General features: G+C 44.5%; 1 protein-coding gene across 5 annotated transcripts in view; it reads right to left on the bottom strand.

Annotated features, from left to right (window-relative positions):
- Positions 1-20,329, bottom strand: part of si:dkey-97m3.1 (fatty acyl-CoA reductase 1) — a 38,149-nt gene that overhangs the window by 6,051 nt on the left and 11,769 nt on the right. For all 5 annotated transcript variants that reach the window (XM_069519646.1, XM_069519647.1, XM_069519645.1 and 2 more), the window contains exons 2-7: positions 17,931-18,218; positions 5,879-6,054; positions 2,834-3,013; positions 2,347-2,524; positions 872-916; positions 673-791 (exon numbers count right to left, since the gene is read on the bottom strand). In XM_069519646.1, the coding sequence (XP_069375747.1) occupies positions 673-791; positions 872-916; positions 2,347-2,524; positions 2,834-3,013; positions 5,879-6,054; positions 17,931-18,218 (986 nt within the window). The remainder of the gene's footprint in view (positions 1-672; positions 792-871; positions 917-2,346; positions 2,525-2,833; positions 3,014-5,878; positions 6,055-17,930; positions 18,219-20,329) is intronic.

The following is a 20,329-nucleotide window of genomic DNA, read 5'->3' as shown; positions in this document are numbered from 1 at the left end:
GAATATGGGAGATAAGCTGTGGATCTACCCAGACAGACAGGATAGAGTGGAAGGTTTTCGAGGGAGATGATGTAGGAATCATGTTTCTGTGCAGATTTCATACATTCTGACCCGTTTCTCTTCTGATCAAAAAGATTTTCTCTCATTCAACATCTTGTTTTCTGTGCCTATATATATTTTATATTATGTTTAAACCTGCTGCTTAACTTGCTGCTCAAGTAGATGTAAGACTGAAGACCATGAATGGTTTTCCAGCAGTACATAGTTATTTGTATTAGAAGACACAGACTAATCACAGCTGCCGTCCTCAAAACAAGACAAACAGTATATTTCAAACTATCCGTGTTCTTCTACTTTGGTCTAACATTATAAGATCCAAAAATTCAAACAACTTTTTAACGTTTTATTTTTGAGTCAACCTTTGAATGAAGTGTTTAGATTGTAAAGTATAAATACAACATCCACCGTAACATAAATTGCACAATATACATTTTCAGAAAAAGGTTAATTATGCTTATTTTGTCTTTATAAAAAGGAGCATCGCAGTAATTTTGAGTCAGTTAACTCATCATGGGGAAAACTAAACACTGGACTAAAGTGAGTGTCTTTCTAGTTTTGAGATGTAACGAGGTTCAGGTCTTTCAGGACGAATCTGTGCCTCAGTTAACTGACCTGTGTACAGCAGTGTACCAGCCGGCAGCCAGAGTGAGGTTGACGACCACGTCCACAGGGATCAGATCAGCCACCGCATCATTGTTGGCTCTCATGGTGCGCAGGATTCCCTTACCGGCCTGATACGAGACCAGAAGTGTCTTAGCGAGATTGAAAAACTCGTCTTTGTGTTTAAACGTGAGCGACGTTTCATACTTACAGCTATAAAGACTCCGCTCGGCCCGTTGAAGTTGTCGATCCAACCCTGAGGAGCAGCAGCAGCAGAGACACGTGTGAATCCTCCGAGACTTTCATGACATTAACTTTATACATCCTTAACATTCAGTGTGTGCATGTTTCCGTGTGCTGAAACAGCTGCTCAGGCTTATGTTACTTCCTGTGGTGGGAACACAGGAGGGGCTGGGCAGCACTGATTGTCGACTTCAATTAGACTCCATTAAAAATGGATGAGACCGCTGGTTATAGACTGCAGCAGCTTCCAACATGTGGGACTGGAGAGCCATTATGTGGTCAAGGCTGATTCTTGTCATGAGTCTGACAATATTCTCTGGTGCAGATAAAAAGAACGAGATGAGCAGGCTGCTGAAGCTGGAGGTGTTTTTAGCGCCACTATCTGTCGATGGCTTCATGCCAGGCTGAAGACTGAGACGCATCTTTGAACCTTTATGTTGTTATTGTCATAGTTTAGACCACAAATACAGATAAGCTGCCCCAAATCTTCGCTCCATTACAGCAGCGACTGAGCAGCCGAGGCACGTTCAACACACAACATTCGCTGCCAGTGCCAGCTCACGACTGAAGGAGTCCCTGTGCACAAACACAACGCCCACGTTTACTGACACCAGACAAACGAGTCCCTTTCCTGTGTTTTTCTGGCTTTTTATTTTTGCAGCAGAAAAAAATTAATGGCACCACGAGATGCTGATGAGAGTAAAGTAAAACGGATGACCTCAATCAACCTCAAGTACGGGAAGTCTCTTCCACTGAGAAAACGTGAGTGACAGGAGCCTCAGCCAGATGCTTTCTGAAACTTTCCAGTGAAAAATGTAATGACGTGAACATTTATTTTTAAACGAAGCAGGAAAAGCAGTTGCACCCTGCAGGGTTGATTCCTTTCCAGTGGAAATGACTTCAACTTCCACTACGTAACCTTCTCCTTCTTCTAAGTTTGTCAGCGGTTGGAAAACCACTAATTGGTGCATTAGATTAGTTCACACTGGAATGGAGTCTGGACTACGTAACACCCGGTTCCCAAAAGAAGTCAGTTCTGAGCTGGCTCTGCACTGAATCTGTCCTGGTGGAAAAGACATATCAAACGTCACATAAACTTCCCTACTTCTTCTGCTCCACCTTTACTTCTCCCACTTCTCTGAGCCGACTCTGTTGAATCGTCCTTCAGCCGTGACATTAACCAATTTACTTCAATCCTGGGCCACTTAAGATAAAAACCCAGAGGGGGGCGGGGAATTGACCCGCGCAGGATCAGGTCGATCAATATCTCGTGTCCAGTGGTTTTACTGCCACAGGAGGACACTTAACGAGCGAGGGATATAGAAATCGTCAGGTGTCAAACATGTTGATGAACAGTGGCAGAATGAGCCTGATCTGAGGTCACAGTGCGATACGGAAAAGCGATTGATTTCAGCGGGAGAATAAATATCCTGGTGGACTCACAGAGAACGGCTCCTGCCAGCTGGCTCCCACTATGGAGGGTCTGATGATGCCGATGTTGAGCTTGTCCTGCTCCTGCTGCACCACGTACTCGGCCAGGGCTTTGGTGTAGGTGTAGGTGTTGGGCCGGTCGCCGATGAGGCGCGGCGTGATGTCACGCACCATGTTGTCATCCATCCACCTGACGAATTCAATACACAGTCAGAGACATGACGCAGGCAGGCACTGACACACATATATCTGTATTTCATCTTATTATGATTTTAACCCCATGTCATGAATTACTTATAAACACTAGTGTTTGCTAAGTAACTGTTGTGCAGCTTTACTGTCCATGAACATCAGCTTCATCTTTGACTTATTTCCTGAGGGTCGATACAACCTGTCTCTTCATAAATATTTGATTTAGATTCCCCGCGGTGTGAATGCAACCAAACTGAAATTGGCTCCATGTCCTGGATGCGCGGGAACCGGCCTTTCATCCACTCACTCGAGAGACTCGATCAGTTTCTTGGGTTCGACGGGCGGCGGGTAGATGACCTCATCGATGTGCTTGCGGTTGCAGTTTGCATAGGCGGTGGAGATGTGAATGAAGGCCTCGAGGTGGTGCATCTGTTGGGCCAGGCTGAGGAGCTGCTGCGTGGCGATTACATTCAGCTGCAGGGCGTGTCTGCCGGGAGAGAGGGCAGATACAGTGTTAAATAGTGAGAGTGTGTGTGTGTGTGAGGGGGAGGAATGGGTGAGCAAGTGAGTCAGAGTGTGTTGAAAGGTTTGAATGTGGGCGTGAGATAAAATGTGTGTGTAGGGGAAATGCTTTTGAATGGTGAGTGTGTGTGTTTGTGTGTGTGTGTGTGTGAGACTGCTGCTATCTCAATCTGAGCATTTGCAAGAATGCGAGAAGATTTGCGTTTCCTGTCGACCAAGTGTCTCATTCAAATCTGAATTTGCTGAACATGATTATGACCCAGAGCAGAGCGACACGAGGGGACGTTGAGGCGTGAAAGGAGGGAGAGAGGACAACAACAACAAAAAAAAGAGTAAACATCTGCTCTTTTCATAAATGTGTCGGTCTCATCATTTTAACCATCACTGGAGAGCACAGAGCTGCACAATCAACAGTTTTCAAATCCCTCACACCTCCGAACACTCTGTTTGACATGTCTCAAGTTTGATTTCCGGTGGTGTACCTGTGATCTTGACCGACACAAATATCTGACCTGATCATTCTGTGGGATTGGAGTTGGTGAATCAAACCGAGCGTTTCCTAATTTCTCCGTTGACTGCATCAATAAACGAAAAGGCTGAACGTGTGACCCCGTGTGATGAAGTGTTAAGATCTGCACCAATGTGCACACACTGAGAAATATCCTATAACCAAAAATAACCTCCTTGGCGGAAGTAGAACTAGAAACTACACCAAAACTATTTATCAGTCTTAATACATTTGAATTGCCCAGTAACACTCTGCAGATGGTAAGTACAAGTCAGTTGCATTGATGAGAACTGGCCTTAAGGCAACAGAAAGAAAAACCCAGGGTCAGTTAAACCAGACTCCGCAGGACACACTCTGGTTCTGCGTGGGCGGTGTGTGTGTGTGTGTGTGTGTGTGAGGGAGCCGCAGATGGACGGTGCCTCTCGGTCGTGGGCGACGGGTCCACTAGCATGAATCAGATGTGCTCAGGTGGTGCCAGCTCGTTAACGGCGGCGAGTGAAGTTGGTTATTAGGGGATGGGCTGTGTGTGTTGGCGTGGCGTCTGCTCGCCACCTTCTGGGACCATATGCTGGGTTTCACGTCAGCGGGCCGCTAGGAAATGGCGGACGCACCACTGCGCTCCAACGCTTCCTGCATCTGAGTCATCAGCCTTGTCTCTGTGCTGTTCTGATGAGTCAGATGTAACAAGTCGAGTGTCGAACTGTTCATTTCTGATTTACTGTGTCACAGCTTGGGTCTTATATTTCTAGTTTTTTATTCATTATCTATTCCTCTCAGCACCACGGGAGGGACATTTCAGAGGTGACCTTACTGAGCTGCAATGTAAATACTCAAGATAGCACTGATTGTCACAACGTTTAAATCATATCCAGGTTCTGATAAACAGGAATTATCCTTTAAGTGCGGATAAAAAAAGGATGAAGAGAAGCCGAGGTGTCGGACTGAAAAGCCTGAAGAGTCGTGAACCTTAAACAGAGACGCTGCAGTGGTGTGATTTATGTCTCTGCTGTGCTTACAAAGCTGCCGGCCTCCGCACACCTGAGTAATGACTCCCAGAGAATGGCAAGATAGAGAGAGAGAGAGAGAGAGAGAGAGAGAGAGAGAGAGAGAGAGAGAGAGAGAGAGAGAGAAGAGGGGAGGGAGCGCTGGATGAAGAGAGGAAGAGGGGTGAACAGAAAGAAAGAGGGAGGTGAAGGTCACTTAGATAAATATTGAGGGTTAAGTGAGAGAGAAAGAGCGAGCACGAGTCAGAGAGGGGGGTGAGGGAGAGAGAGATCGAGAGAGTGAGAGAAAGAGAGAGGACCAATATGAAGCCGTGCAGCAGCTTTATTCTGACTGAGCTGTCACTCAAACTGCAATGAGTCCCGCCTCTCTTCATTTGTACCAACACGAATCCCTCGACGTATTTCTTCAAAAGATAAATTCAACATTATACAAAAACAATCAAATACAACATGCGCACGAATTAGCTTCTAACTCTTTCCACTAATTCTGTGGAATTCTGTTTGTTTATTGGATGGAAATTATTAAAAGGCTTCTTTTTATTTTCCATCGTCAAATTCCTACATCTGTGGTCAGACACATGCGCCTATTGATGAGAACAGGTTGTTCAATACTATCATGGAATCACTCGCCATTATTTTATTCCAGATAAAAATCTGTTCTTATTTAGTGAGTTTGATTTTTTTCCTTTTCTTGAAAAGCTCTTTAAATGAAATATTATGTTCATTCAGACCTAGAGCACGGTCCTGGTTCAGATATCAACATGAATTTTGCAGGTTTTTGATCATAAAGTGAAGTGTTGGACACAAAAAACATACAAAGACATGATTCAAATCTTCAGGGTTGATCACACAAGCTATTCATGCTCTGTGTTGTTTACAAAAATAAAGAGAAGCCATCTGTTGTTTGACAGATTTAACAGTGAGAGAAGAGATGATATTACAGGAGGCAGATTTCTCCACATCCTCACTTTACTGCTGTTTAAACTCTTCTGTTTCCTCTTTGCTTCAGACAAATAAAACAGTTCAGCCGGTTCAGAGAGCTGCGTATCCTCTGGAGTGACGTCTATTGACAGGAAGTTCCTGCTAGAAGGAACGTTTATGCAGCAAGACGGGACGTTATCCAGCTCTTTGGTAAATTATTTGGTTTAGTGAAATAGGAAAAAAGCGGCAAGTGGCACAGAGATGGAATACAAATGGTTTTAGAGGATGAACAGTGCGGACAGAAAGGAGTGATGTGTGTTTTGTTTGTATGAAGGAGGAATGGCAAAGCTTAGCCGTGGGGGTTTGTGTTCATGCATCAAATGTGTGTGACCCTCACTTGAGCGGCTCGTCGAAGCGGATGGTGGCGGCGCAGTGGAAGACGACGTTGATGCAGGCGGTGAGCTTCTCCACGTCCACCGGGCTGATGGCGAGGCCCGGCTGCACCAGCTCGCTGCTGATGGGGATGATTTTCTCATGGAAGTCGGGGTTGTCCTCCCGCACGCGGTCGAAAAGCTGCCAAACGAGAAACGCACACACAGAGAAACACAATGTTCACAAGCCAATTTACTCACAAGCAGCATTTGAGTAATGCGTGATAAATAAAGCAGCAAACCTACGTGCCACTTCTAATTATGTCCGTATCGCAGAAGAGCTGGAGGCTCAACCGTACAAACCGACTGGAGCAGTGACAGCTCAGCACTGGAGGAGGAATGTAAATGATTTCAAGTCAGCAAACACAGCACACGTGTAACTTTGCCAGATCCCCTCTGGCAACTATCATCTTTAAAGTTGTAATAACACGACCACGTGTTTCAGATCCGGGGAGCGAGTTCTGTTTTGTTTTATGAACAATAACAGCACAGGAGAATAATTCTTAATAGAGAGTTCACAGACATGAGAATCATGACCTCTGACCTCCACAATGAACACCAACGGCTGACTGCAGAGCTGAAATGATTCACTCCGCTAAGAAGGTTATCATTTGACCTTTTATAACTTATCTACCTCATTATTCATTCATTTCAGACACGAGGTGACGTCTTCCAACTGCTCATTTTGTCCAAACAACACCCCACAACCAACATATACTAATGTGTAGTAAAAAGAAATAAGCAAATATTTAACTTAGTTAAAGAAATGTTTGCACACTCGTTGTTCATTCCTCAAAATCTCCTCACGACTGGTGTGTACACGTCACTTCTTCTGCATTAAATATCCAGGTCACAATGAAGCACGTGTGACCCGACACAAAGCCCAGCTTGCGTGATATTATTCCACCTGTTTGCTCACTGAGGGCTGCAGACATTCCAACATGGACGCAGAGTAGGCGACCTCTCGTCTACATTTACCAGCTCATGTCTCACTCGGCGCCCTTGCTGCCAGACACCCCGGTGCACCCTGCTGAGCTCCGAGCGCTGCGTCACAGTCCACTGCAGGACTCGGCATGAAACCCCATAGTGTTGCATCAGGAGACGCTAACCAAAGGCAGCAGAGAAAGTCAGGGAGATGTCATGTTGCGTCATGCCTCCCCTCCGCGCAGTCCAATCAGGAGCCGCAAAGAATGGCGCCTGGTTTTTATTCCGCCGGCATGGCTGACATCTCTGGCAGCTGTGCAGAAAGACACTGTGCAGATGGATGGTAGGAGATGGCATGAGAAGAAAATGAGGGTGAGGGGAAGCAAAGGGATTGGCATCAACGTGCGGGCTGTCTCTGTTATGAAATTACCGCTCTGTGTGTGTGTGTGTGTGTGTGTGTCAGATGTCCCAGTAAGCAGAGCGCTCTCACTGAAGAGGACGGACGTTGAATTAAACAGCTTCAAACATCTGTTTATATTCATGTTCTGTGTCCCCATCTGTCTTTTGCTTTGCTATGCTCTTCCTCTCTTTTCCAAACGCACCAGGCTGCCCATATTAGGCACAAACCCTGATGTACAGTATGTCAAGTCATAACCCAGAGCCATTCCCGTTCGGCAGGGGGGGGTTATGCATGCAACATTTTCTGCATCATAGCGTAGAACTGCTTTTATTATGTAATGCAAAAAATAATGCTCTCTGGCAGTGAGACAGACCTGCAGTCTGCAGAGAGCGGCCGCAGAAGAAGAAGAGACAAACATTTTTCCAGTTGTAGTCACAAGTTTCTCTCAGATATGCACTGAAGTCCAGACATTCACCTCTGTGCGAGAATGCAAATGGCTCCAGATGTGTGAGCACTTTGTGAGAATACAGCAGCAAAATGACCGAAACATCCACAGCTAGCGACGGACACAAAACAAGAATAATACAAATATCTCAGGATGGAAAAGAGGAGCCGTTCATCAAGAAGACAAAGACGTCAACTTGGAAAGACAACGAGATTCGAGAGCTTTTGGTGATGAACGTGTTTGTATTCCGCAGCAGAATGTTTACGTCATGGCTGCCTCCCTCATGCTCATACCAATAGATACCACCCCTCGTCTGGATGTTCTGAAAATGTTCCTGATTAAAAGCACTTGAAAAAACCTAAGTTTGTGTTTTTTTGACTTAATAGTTCAGCCTCCATCTTAACGCCATGTCATCTTTGTAAACAGTCTACAGTGTTACACCAGGGGGCGATCAAGACGCTTTGGATTCACTTTTGGGGAGCAGTCATATTCTGCACAAAGTGTTCTCTCTTCGCTATGATTCACTGAGTCGCTGATGTCATTTCACAACCTCAGTTCAACTTCCCCTTCAGGGTGTGGAGCATGGCAGCAAAAACAAACCAACCAGATTCTGTCTGCAGCCCAAACCCAACACAAGTGTTTGGGTAGTCTGCTGAGGACGTCTTCAAGAAAGTTCGAGAGCCAGCGTGAACTCTTCTGCGTTAATGTGGCCGCTGACCCACTTTATCTGTCATTGACACATCAGGTGTAAGTGCAGCGTGATAATCCTCACAGAGCAGCGTCAGTTAAAAAGAGTTTCTTCTAAGATGTCACTGACGAGGGCTTTTGGGGATCAACCGTGTCTTAAAACTCCCAGAATAGCAAAGACAGTGTTTTCATTAATGCTCCCTGGTCTCGGAGGAACAGCCACTGATACGCATCACTCTGTTTGTCATTCATGAGGTTTGAGAGTGCTGTCGAAACCAAAACCACTTAAGCAATTCAACACCGGGAGAAGCAGAGAGGAAAGAAGAAGGGTTGGTTTGACTGGGGAGGATGTTGTAAACCACAATAAGTTGAGTTCTTACTCAAACTTTTAGAGAAAAGGTTTTTAGCAGTTGTTTGATTGGAAAGTTACAGTTCCCTCCAAAATACTGCTGCTTAATAAGCTTCATCTTTTCAATGTTTTACTTTATTCTGATATTAACTATGAAAACATGTTCTGATTACCTTAACCTGAATCATGACCGAAAATCAAATTAGGTTGCATTATATCAAACAAGATGGAAAAACAAAAAGGATTTCTTTTGCATAAAACCCCTAAAATGGTCAACCATGGCAGAGGTAATCAGGCAACAGGAACAGGAATGGAATAAGGTCCAGAAAAAGGTAAATAATCAGAATAACGGAGTCTGTGTTAACTTAGTCAGTGGAGCTGTTGCTGGTGCATGCAGTTTGCACAATATTTCAAAGGCGTCACTACACCTACAGGAAGAACCACATCGAGAAGGTCACAATGCCCAAGTAGGCAGATTCACTTACTATCTAAAAACAGAAACATGTCTATTTTGCACAGGGAGTAAACAGCTGTCAAAGCAGCAAATGGTCTTCATGATAATTGTACAATGAGACTTGTAGAAATATTTAAAGTCAGTTAATGTTGAGTGGATCCTGTTTCACAAACTGAAGGAGTGCAATAATATATCATCATCATCATCGATGTTAACTGAATTAATTCACGGCTTTAGGTGCGTGAGGAACATAAACAGCAAACAGAGTGTGACTAACAGCCACATTTTGCCTGTAAACCATCTGTAAAAGCAGCTCAGTGGTGAGAGGGGCCACACGTTGGTTTCTCATTTCTTTGCCAGCTGCTCACTTCACTCTTATCAGCTCTGCAACTGTAGTCTGTGCATAACTCTGCTTAGTGTTACACAAAGAAACACACCCCTCATTCACTGCACGCGGTGCTATCGCTGACTGTGCACTTGAAAGATAAAAACTGCATTCTCCCTCAACTATTTCCACTAGTCACAGAAAAACAGCAGCACGACTTCTAACTAGGACATGTGTTCACAAAAAAAACAAAAAAACATTTATGAAGCAGCAATGATCCAAAGTTAAGCTACAGAATGACCCAGAGGGGAGAAAGTGCAGAGGGGTCAGAGGGGTGAATGAGGCTGTACAACGTGGGCTTCAGAGGGCTCTTTGTTCTGGACACAGGCAGAGAATGGCATTGTGGGATTGTGGCATTGTTTTGTTAAAAAGGCTCTTTGGATGATAAGCGGTCTTGTGCCAGCCTTCCACCGCTCGCATTTACCACTGCACCCTTCTCCGGCCCACGAGCAAATCGCCTTGTACAGGGAGACAATGGTCCACCAGTTTGTGTTTCCTCAACGCTCTGCGACGAGCGAAACATCCCCACTGCTGCTGCTGCTGCCGCGCAGCCACAAGCGTTTCTGTCTTATATCTTTAGTCGAGACAAACAAAGTCGTGTTCATGAACAAGCAAGAATCAAGGTCGTCTTCTCCTCAGTGACTTTCCTTCGCTTAAAGTGTAATGGTATCTAAGACATGTGTTCACCACTTGTCCTTTCTCTGCACTGGACGCTGACATTTTTGAGAAGCTGACAGCAATAAATCGTCCCTCATGAGTGCTTGAAGCATCGCCTCCGCCGACTTTCACAGAAACCCAACACTAATGGCACTTTCCTTTCAGCCAAGCAACCCGAGATGTCATTTAAACAGCCTCCCTTCTCACTAACTGCCCTTTAACTGGGCTACTCTCTAATCACAGCCACCTTCACGCAGACCTTTCCCCCCCGGACCAAACTGATGATGGTGACAGAAAGAGCAGGAAGTACACAGGAGGCCAAAAAGTTTAGGAAACCAAACAAAATTGTTCTCTCTTCCTGATAATTTCAAATATCCGTAAGAGTCTGAGACGTCGCTTCCATCCGCAGCAGTGATGGTTGTCACATTGGCAGAGGAAGCCAGACACAACCAATCAGAGATGAACAGGCCGGAAAATTTACTGTAGCTAGGGAAGGTTTGCCAAAGTGTGTCAGACAGAAGCAATTAACAGCTGCACCCTCAGCGTTGACCTCCATTTCCTGACACGCACTGTCTAAATTAGTCAAATAATAGGATGTGAGCAGGAATACTCACAAAAGAAGCAAGAAAATTGTTTTTATAAAAAGACAATGCAGTGTCCAAAAGTCCTCCAGCGCTGTAAACACGTAGGACACAATGCAGGACGTGGATAATTTTTATTTTTCAGACACCAGCCATGTTCTCTTTCCCATCCCGTCAAAAAGACAAAGCCCTCCGTGCTAAGGATGGAATGCAAAGTCTAGAGAGAAGTCAAAAAGCGAGACGTCTCATGGGAAGCTGTGAAGAAGGACAGACGTGACTAACCCCCAGGGCTCTCAGCATATTAAGGAGAAAAAGGGTTCATCTCCTCTTCTCCTCACCCTGTCTCCAATCCATCCCTGTCCTTGCCTCCCTCAGAGGCTCCCAGAGGCATAGGAACAGATTTAACCAGCGCATGTCACTACACATCTCGACACCGCTGCTGAGCAAAAAAACCCTCACAGTCGGAACTAGAAATCAGGAAAATGCAGAATCTCATTTAGGCCTTTCAACTAAATTTAGAGGAAGCAGCATCAGGCTGTAGTCCAAAGCAATGACTTGACAAAATGTTTTTTACAATGAGACAATCTGCGATCCCTTTGGGCTTTTACAAAAATGATAAATGAGATTGAAAATGTTAGGTTGCCGAGGTAAGAAACTTCTAAAGCACAATATGTCTCCTTAAAGGTAAACAATCTACTAATGGTGTTACATTTCATTAATGGTCCACTTAAACAGAGACGTTCTTTATTCAGCTCTAAATCAAAGCTTCTTCAGAGTTTAGGGGACAAAGCATCATCAAAGCAAGATAATGAAAATGGAGCGTCCTCTCATGCTTGGCTCTGGGCTGTCACTGTACACAACTCAATCCCAACCAATCAATATGAGCAGACTAAGGTTTACAGTGACGGTAAATGGAGTGTCTCTGCTTGGCTGTCGGTATGTTGGTGGCATCGCGCTCCAGTCTTTCAGACGGTAACGTCAAAGCCGAGCCAAGGACAATTTTATAACCCTCCAAGAGCGAAAGGACAGAAATGAGGCTGGGTTTATGGTGTGAGTGGCAGAGCCTTGTGTTCTCATTAAACATGACAAGACTGGAAAGTCAGTGCAACTGAGCCGTTTTAAAATCTTGGGCCTAAATCTACGATGACAGAAACAAGCTGTAAATACAACATTGACATTTTTATCACCATTTAAGATGATGACAAACTATAAATTTAACTCTAACATGCTTCGTCCTTGAACAAGTTCTACCCGTTTTTCAGATCTATATTGTTTTGCTTATAAATCAAGTTAAATCCTTACAGAGTCAAGTGTGCAGCTATGTGCAAACCTTTGGATGGTGTGATAACACGAGTGTGGACGTAACATCAGAGCAAAGCGGACTCAAGTTTTTGGTCATCAGGCCATAGTTTGTCTCCCCTGAACATAGTTGGATAACTAGGAAGACGACGGCCAATTCGAATCGTGTTACTTTCCTTATCGTGCCGTTCACCACCCGGCTCAGGTGTGAGACTTTCCATTGACCATAATATCGATTGTCATTGTGACAAGAGAAAAAGCGAGTCTGACTTGCGTCACTCAGGCTGATTTTCTGCATCAGATTGGTATCAGAGTTTATCTGAAGACGGAGCTGCGGCAGGTTGTAATCTTGATGAACACGAGCCTCTCTGATCATCTCGTCTGTCCTGCCACCTGATTCCGAAGCTTCTCCCAAACTTCTTCCCCATTTTTTATGAGAAAAGCAGGATTTAGTGAATCTTGACACCCACATAAACACAAACCTTTATCAACTAAAGGGCAAATGATCATCCAGGGACAAGAAAAACCTGAAACTATTTTTTATACTTCATTAAGATCTGTTTGTCGACTTTCTTTGCTTCCCCCGAGCCATTTCCACGGTATCGATTATCCAATACCAAAATGCCAAATAAAAGTTGTGCTGCCCTTCAGGTCTCAGAGGGAACCGATGCTACAGAAACTCGAGGACACTTGCAGACATCTGACCGACTCTACACCCGATGTAGAGACTCAGTGTGAAAATATCTGCCCTGACTTAATGACTTCACCAGCTACGTTTTAAACTGCTAATCTGTTTCATAAACTGGAGTTAATTTGCGGCCTAATTACTCCCAGAGGCATCGGTTCCCCCCTTGCCCCCGTCTCCGGGGACGAGTTGTAGGGCTACTGGTCGGCCCTCAGTCTGTTTGCTTGCTGCATCGCATGATAACCAACCACAGATAAGAAGCAAATGCTCTGCAGCGTGTCAGTCCGGCAGCAATAACCTCTCCCCGTGGAGTCGCTGTGCAGTACCAGACACAGCAAATGCAGAGTCACCCCACTCATCCCTAAAAGTTGCCTTCTTATCAAAGCTCGGTGCACCTACGATGTGATGCCAAATGTTAAATCCAGGATTTATCTTTTGAGCCCTAAAGCAGAAAAACACCAGAAGAAACGTCTGCTCTTCCTTCAGGATTGAGTCGTATAGTCTCCAGGTGCGTCTGACAGCTGGTATTAACAATTCAGGCAGCAATTTCATCAACTCCACAAGTGGAACGACACAGAGGTGCCAGCATGAATCAATAAATCCTAAAAGATCGCCTGGCTCTGGATGCAAACAAGAAGAAATACAACCATGTAGTTATGATGGATCAGATTGTTTTAATGGGCAAATGACTGGAAACCACGGAGCAGGGGGCTGATGAATAGATAATATGGTCTTTAATGCTGAAAGAGGAGGAGCAATGCGTCAGTTCAGGATTGTTTAGCAGCTGTTTCAGCTGAAGCCTGAGAGTGAATGAGAAGGTGAGCGAGTGCAACTGTTCTTGTACATATTTAAAACTCTTTGAACTGTATGTTCCCGTGCATCCATGTGTCTGAAATGCACCGTCATCAATAATTCAGTAGCTGCATTAACCTCCGACAAACATGAGCTTTAAACCATATTTTCACCAATTTCCAGGGCGATCGTTCTGGATCTCGATGAAAAGATTCTGACGTATTTAGATGACTCATATCTATGAGTGTGTGAAACTTGGTGCGGCTTAATTGAATGTAAGGAGACTGTTGAACCTGCCTGACGAAGATTCCAGACTTTTTTTATTATACACATTCCCAAACACGCCTTCATTGTTTTAACTCCATGAACATGACAGATAAAGGTGAGGCTCGTTTCCTCACATCAGCCGTGACGCAGCTTCAGCTGAGCTCTGGTATTTAAGGCATGAAGCTCTTTGTGAGTCTGATGCACAGGACGTCAGTGAGGTGGGTCAGTGTCAGGAACACAGTAACCACCAGACATCTCTCTGCTCTCTGACATTGTGAGAAGACGTCAACATCAGGCCTACTGGGGAAAATTAGACAGAGTGGAAGAACATCACGCAAACAACCCTGGCACATCACTTCTCCGTCATCTGAATCAAGAGGCAATTGTGAAAGTGGAGGCGAGTCTGATTTGCCAAAGCAACAAGACAGCATCTGCTCAATAAACCACTGGTTCAATATCTCGCCTGCTCTGCTCCGAGCCCATTAGACAACATGTTTGAACAACTATGGCGAGCAAACATTCTGCCAAACTCACAGACGGGCAACGGGCGACAATCAGGGAATGTTGTGAGGAGACGGTTGAAAGTGTTTGAGAAGATGTTTCAGACTCTGTGGCCTTTTTGGTTTCTTCTTTTTTTTTTTTTACTTTTGGTGTATTCATCTTTTTTATTACCATTCTTAGTCATTTGTTTTATTTTATTACAGTCCACGTCCTGATCTGAATCTTTCCTCTGAGGTCCACATCGGAAATGAGGTATATTTGTAAGTAAATTAAATTGAAAATGCTATAAAACAAAACCAAATATCCACCAAATATTGTTTTTTTATTAGATATTGGGCATTTTTATTGAGATGAATATGTTTTTAATCACTTTTGCCTCTTCATTGTTTGTTCTCCATAAATAAAAAAATGACAGACATTGCCTCTAGAATCTTCCGAACACAAAAACTCAGAGTCTCATTTATTAATCTTTTAATCCCAAGTGCTTAATATATTTATTTGCTTTACTATACGATATGTTGCATTTTGTCTGTGTTGTAACAGATAAATGAGTTATGGCTTCATCTACCTCCAATCATCGAATGGTTTTTGCAGCGAGATTTATTTAAGAGCCTTCGCCCGACGTTAAACATGATGCACAGACGCACAAAGTGCCACACTGATCACTGCACATCCTCTACAGCAGGAATCAATAGTCATTCCACAGTAAACACACATAAACCCTCCTCTGATCACGATCCTGCCTTGAAGGCTAAATTCCACACATCCCCGTCCTTCCCACCAGAGCATTCCACCTCCCACCTCTCTCCAGCCGACATCTGAACCCATAGCTCACAGCTGCGGAGCCGGTCCTGCGGTACGAAGATGCTGCACGGCCTCGGAGATGAAACGTTAAGACTGTTGCAGGGATCAACGGTCCACTCGTGGGTGGGAGAATCCTGCCACAGAGCAGGAGAGAAACCCTGTGGACCCAGAAGCCTACTTGTATCAAAAGATCTGACATGCCATTCAGTTCCTGGCACCGCAGCCGGGGCTGCTGGCGTCGAAACGTTTCCACTGAAGCGAGGTAGCCTCCGCACAGACGGACAGATGGAAAGACAGGTGGACGCTGCTTAAATGTCAAAGTAAGAGCCGCCAAAGATGCACAGACAATGAGATTCCTATCGGTTTGTCCTTTTCTTGCTCGGGGCAGCTCCATGGGATAGATCTCTCGGCTGTTACCTAGCAACAGGTGGTAAGAAAGATACGGGTCGGGCTTGAAGGATGACAGGAGAGGATCCTCGAGAGACCAAAACCACTGTTCTCCTTCATGAATTATCCCGATTGTGAATAGTATAATACTGATCCCAGGACCCGCATGAATACCAATTGGCACTTGAGGCCTGGTCGTGGAAATTTAATGACATCACTTCTGAACGGGGCCCCGAGCATGAGTGAGTCTGTACTTGGCAGAGCATCAAGCGGTGCCCTGATAGCAGACACTATTAGAGCGATGCCAAATCCAATGGAAATTTGCTGAGAGGGGAAATACTGTGAAGGCTAGCAGCAGAAAAATCGTACGTCAATATGAGTGAATGTGAAGGGGGTTAAATACGTAGGACAGAAGTATTCGCTTGTGCAACATGAGTTCTGAAATATTGTGGTTTATTGATATTATTCCCACAAACACTGTAGAGACACAGAGCTGCTCTCATCCTATTTTGAGTGGGATTAAGAATCACTGCTCTAATCCAGGTTAGAATGTTGTTATTGGGTTAAAATGATCCTGCAATTATCAGTCGATTGACACAAATACATGAGGTGTAATAGAATTTTTCCCTTTATGCAACAGGAGAGATAATTTTTTATTATGAAGTACATTTAATTTGATTAATTCTATACCTTTTATTGAGCACTTGAAATCATAATGTCATTAAAGTTCCCTCTCTTTTCCTCCAGTAAAGGAGCCTTCTGTATCTACAGGACTGTCGACATGTTAGAAACTACAGATGTAGGTGATCAAAAAAAGTTTTTATTCTCACTTTTATTTCTTCCCCTTGAGGCCACAGAAGAAAGACGAACACGCAAAAGAGAGGATTAATTACACAGTGAAGGAGGAGCAGAGAATGTCGACAGATGTGAAAAGACACGAAAAGGCTAAATTCAAGGGTCGCATCCCCGACACTGCTGCTCCGCAGTGGTGAGCAGAGTGATGAACGAGGCACCGAGTTCAACGAGAGCAGTAAAAATAGATCGGAGAGAGAAGAGGGGGAGACACAGAGAAAGTGAGATTTTCTTAGGTGCACCTGACAGTTTGAGGCCAACAGCACCCGAAGAGCAGGAGCACGAGTTCGCTGCTGCTGTTTCTGAACATCAATAACTCGCTCTGGTGTCGATACGTCGCTCCTCATCAGACCGACGTCGTTTTTTTGATGAGTCATGCTTTGCTGCTCCGCCTGATACAGCTGACATCACATATTTAGAGCTCATCCCCCGTTACCTCGCTTACCTCAGCTTATATCCCCCCCATCCACCTCCTTTATTTCTTCCCTTCTTCATTGTCCGACCTCCTCATCCTCACCTCCTCCTCCTCCTGCTGCTGCTGCTACAACCCTGCAGGTCACTCATCCTTTCAGTACTGTCACTCAGACTCGTACATGTTTTGCTCTCCGACTCTCTTGCGCCTCTCGCTCCGAAGCCCTGAGATGAACTGTCGGAATCTACCGAGGGGTCATTAAGTTTGTGTCACCATGGCAACAGCAGCCGCTGCTATAATTCGCAAGCAAATTTCCGCGGCTCTGTAAACACACTGGAAACCACAAAAGCCTTTCGAACAATGGTTCTGAGCGATGATTTGAATGAACAGCCCACGAGTCTGAGCGCCGAGCGTCATCTGGTTATTTCATGCCGCTGCGATGATTTAACACATCTCTCTTTGTGCTGCTGCATTAAGTGACTCACGTGTTTTAAATGATAACTGAACCATAATCACTGCACAGTTTGGTGAAGACGTGAGTGTTTTATCTACGGCAATCTGCAACTTTAGCACAAATAAGTATAATATCATCATCGCCTTCCTTCTGCTCCTCCAGTACATTTCATTCATGTTGTTATTCTGTGTTCTTCTTTAATCAACAACACAAAAATAGTCGGATGCTTTCATTGACGATGTGAGATTCTATTCTGAGTGTCTGTGAAGAAAAGGGCAGCCCTCAGCGTCCCATTCCTGAAGGAAGTTGTTTGTTCTTGTTGTTGCTGGTGCGAGCAGCATAAATATTCTCCTTAATCATCTGGAGTTAAGTTACAAGTGAATGTACTGATCCATTACCACGTCTTTAAAAATGTATTTAAAAAAAGCTCCTTTCACGTTTAAGTTGCTTTTGCTCAATAATTTAATTAAATCCATTATTTTTGTTGTTTTTTTAATTTTTTAATTACTGGATAAACGATTCCAGCTTTAAAAGTCAACTCTCCTTTTTCAATCATACAGACAAAACCACAAGAATCAAATATAACGACAAATCAACTGTGTCTTTAAATTCCTATTTATAAATTCTGAGTGTCTGTGAAACGTCTTCACAGTGTAATTCTCCTGTGGGGGAAAATGACTTACTTTGCACTTCATCATGTCGCTGACCCTCTGCTGCATGGACTGCCCGGCTTTGGGTCTGACCAGGATGTAGAGGGCGTTGACCTCGGGGCACGACCTCAGCAGCTTCTCCACCAGCACTTTTCCCATGAAGCCCGTGGCCCCCGTGATCAGAACGTTCTTGCCGGCGTAGTATTCCGCTATGGACGCCATGCTGCTGCCCGCTGCGCCGCTGCAGATGTCTGTCAGTCTGGTCGTTCCCTCTGTTGTCTGCTCTTCTACCCCGTCGAGGTCCTGGCCTTCAGGCAGCTCCTGCAGATGGAGGGGGGAGCACGTGAATACAAAATGAATCAGGAAGTAACTCGTGAAAGCTCCGGTCGGAAAAACCGAATGTAAACCGTGAATCACAGTGATGTGACTCAATGTCAGAAGAAAAAAAAGAGAAATGTTATGCATGAATGTGCAGCCTTTTAATTACTTCAGTCTGATGCCAACGCACACACACACGCACACGCACACACACATCAACTAATTTTAAAACGTGGCTCAGCTGTGTTATGTTCTGACCTTCATGAGGAAACGTGCAACTTGTTATATGAATTATATGAATATTCACACAGGGACAGAGAGATGGCAACACTCAGGGGCGGTTTGACATCTGTGAGTGTGTGAGTGTGTGTGTGTGTGTGTGTGTGTGTGTGTGTGTGTGTGTGTGTGTGTGTGGTGATGAGCACAAAACATAATTTCTATATGATGAAGGATGATGATGAGGGTTGGCTCTAAATACCTGTGTTACCCTGCAACGACACACATTAACCCAAGATAAAGTGGCCCACACTCGCCCTTCGTGTCTTTCCTGCAATGATTTTTGACGTGTTCCTTGACGTCCGGCCGCCCTCATTCTGCGGCGCCTTAATTGGATCAATTGCGAGTCTAATGGCGGTGGTGTAATGGACTGCGTCTGCTTATCTGGGCCAACTCAATACAATAAATCAGAAGCTGCGTCTGCTGCTTTAGCGGTGGCAGACGGCCAGGTCCTACGTGGTCCTGATTACGTCGAAGACATTGGATAAAGGCTGATGTGGCTCCTGACTGAGGGTTCGACCGCTGGTGATTCAGTGCCGATGCCAGCCTTCATGAACTGTTCCCCGACACGGACGCACACTGTCCAGAAGCAACAGCTGAAGCAACAAAACAAGCATATTTAATTTTCCTGTCCATTAATGAAGGCCGTTAGTTTGGATCCCACACCATCTACGACAGGCTTTAATAAGAATTTGAGGAGATGAGTGTGTTAAAACATTATCATGACTGGACTTTGGAGTAAATGTAAATGTACATGATATTCAAATAAGTGCTCAGAGTGTGGGAACTATAATAAACCAACCATAAAGTACATTTATGGTTGGGGTGCAGAGATAAGACAATGCACTCTTTGAACATTTGGACATTTTATAATCTGACTCCAGATTCACTTTGGCGAAACGACAGAGAGAAAACATTTAAGACCATTTTGTTTTCGGTTAGAAACATCATGGGAGCAATGTTGACATTTTTTATAACAGCAATACGGTTTGTGCTTTAACTATTTGGCTTTAGTTTTATTTGTTGACCTAAGTTCAATGTCGCACATTTACGATTTCAGACTTTGTTCTCATCTTCGTCACGTGACCTTCGCTGCAGCCTCCAGCCTGAATGAGAAACCACAGTGTGTCTCACAACCATGCTCTCCATGTTGCTGCTCATTTGTGTGTAACCACAACGACGCACGAATACAACACAGGCGTCTTCACAATGTATGACGGCCCTGTGTCTCCGGTTGGCATAATCCTCTTTGACGAACAAAGCGAACAGTCATGACGTGTTCAGTCACATCTTACGTTTGCCAAACAACTTGCTAAAGTGCAGGAGCTGATGGGACGCCTACATGTGAAAATTAGTGCACTCGCCAACATTAGCACAACATTTAGTCAGGGCAGACACTCGATCAGCACGTTCAGTGATTCAGCAGAGCAGTGATTTGTACACACGATCTGTTTCTTTCCACCGTGTTTCTTTCATCCTCTCTCCTGGGCTGCGGATTCCAGGCAAAGTCAGAAACCAAATCCTCCTGAGCCAAACGTGGCCCAGATAACAAACAATCTTGTATTTACTTGCTTTATATCCATTCTGCCGTCTGTGCATGCAATATTGAATTACGCTCCCTTTACAAAGAAAAAAAAAAGAGGAGGGTGTGTGTTGGATTTAATACCGAGTCAAAGAAACTAAAGCCAGAGTTTCATTAACGCCCACTGAGATTCACTTTCACACATATTCTGACATATCACCTTAGTCCTCATTTAGAAACCTCTCTTCCAATGTGTATAATTTACAGACAAGGCAATGCATGTGCAGATTTACTACTCTGTATGCACAGACGCTAA

Source organism: Paralichthys olivaceus, chromosome 23 (genome assembly GCF_024713975.1).
Source record: "Paralichthys olivaceus isolate ysfri-2021 chromosome 23, ASM2471397v2, whole genome shotgun sequence".
Taxonomy (NCBI): domain Eukaryota; kingdom Metazoa; phylum Chordata; class Actinopteri; order Pleuronectiformes; family Paralichthyidae; genus Paralichthys; species Paralichthys olivaceus.
The sequence above is the reverse complement of the archived record's forward strand: the minus strand, read 5'-3'. Positions and strand labels throughout refer to the sequence as shown.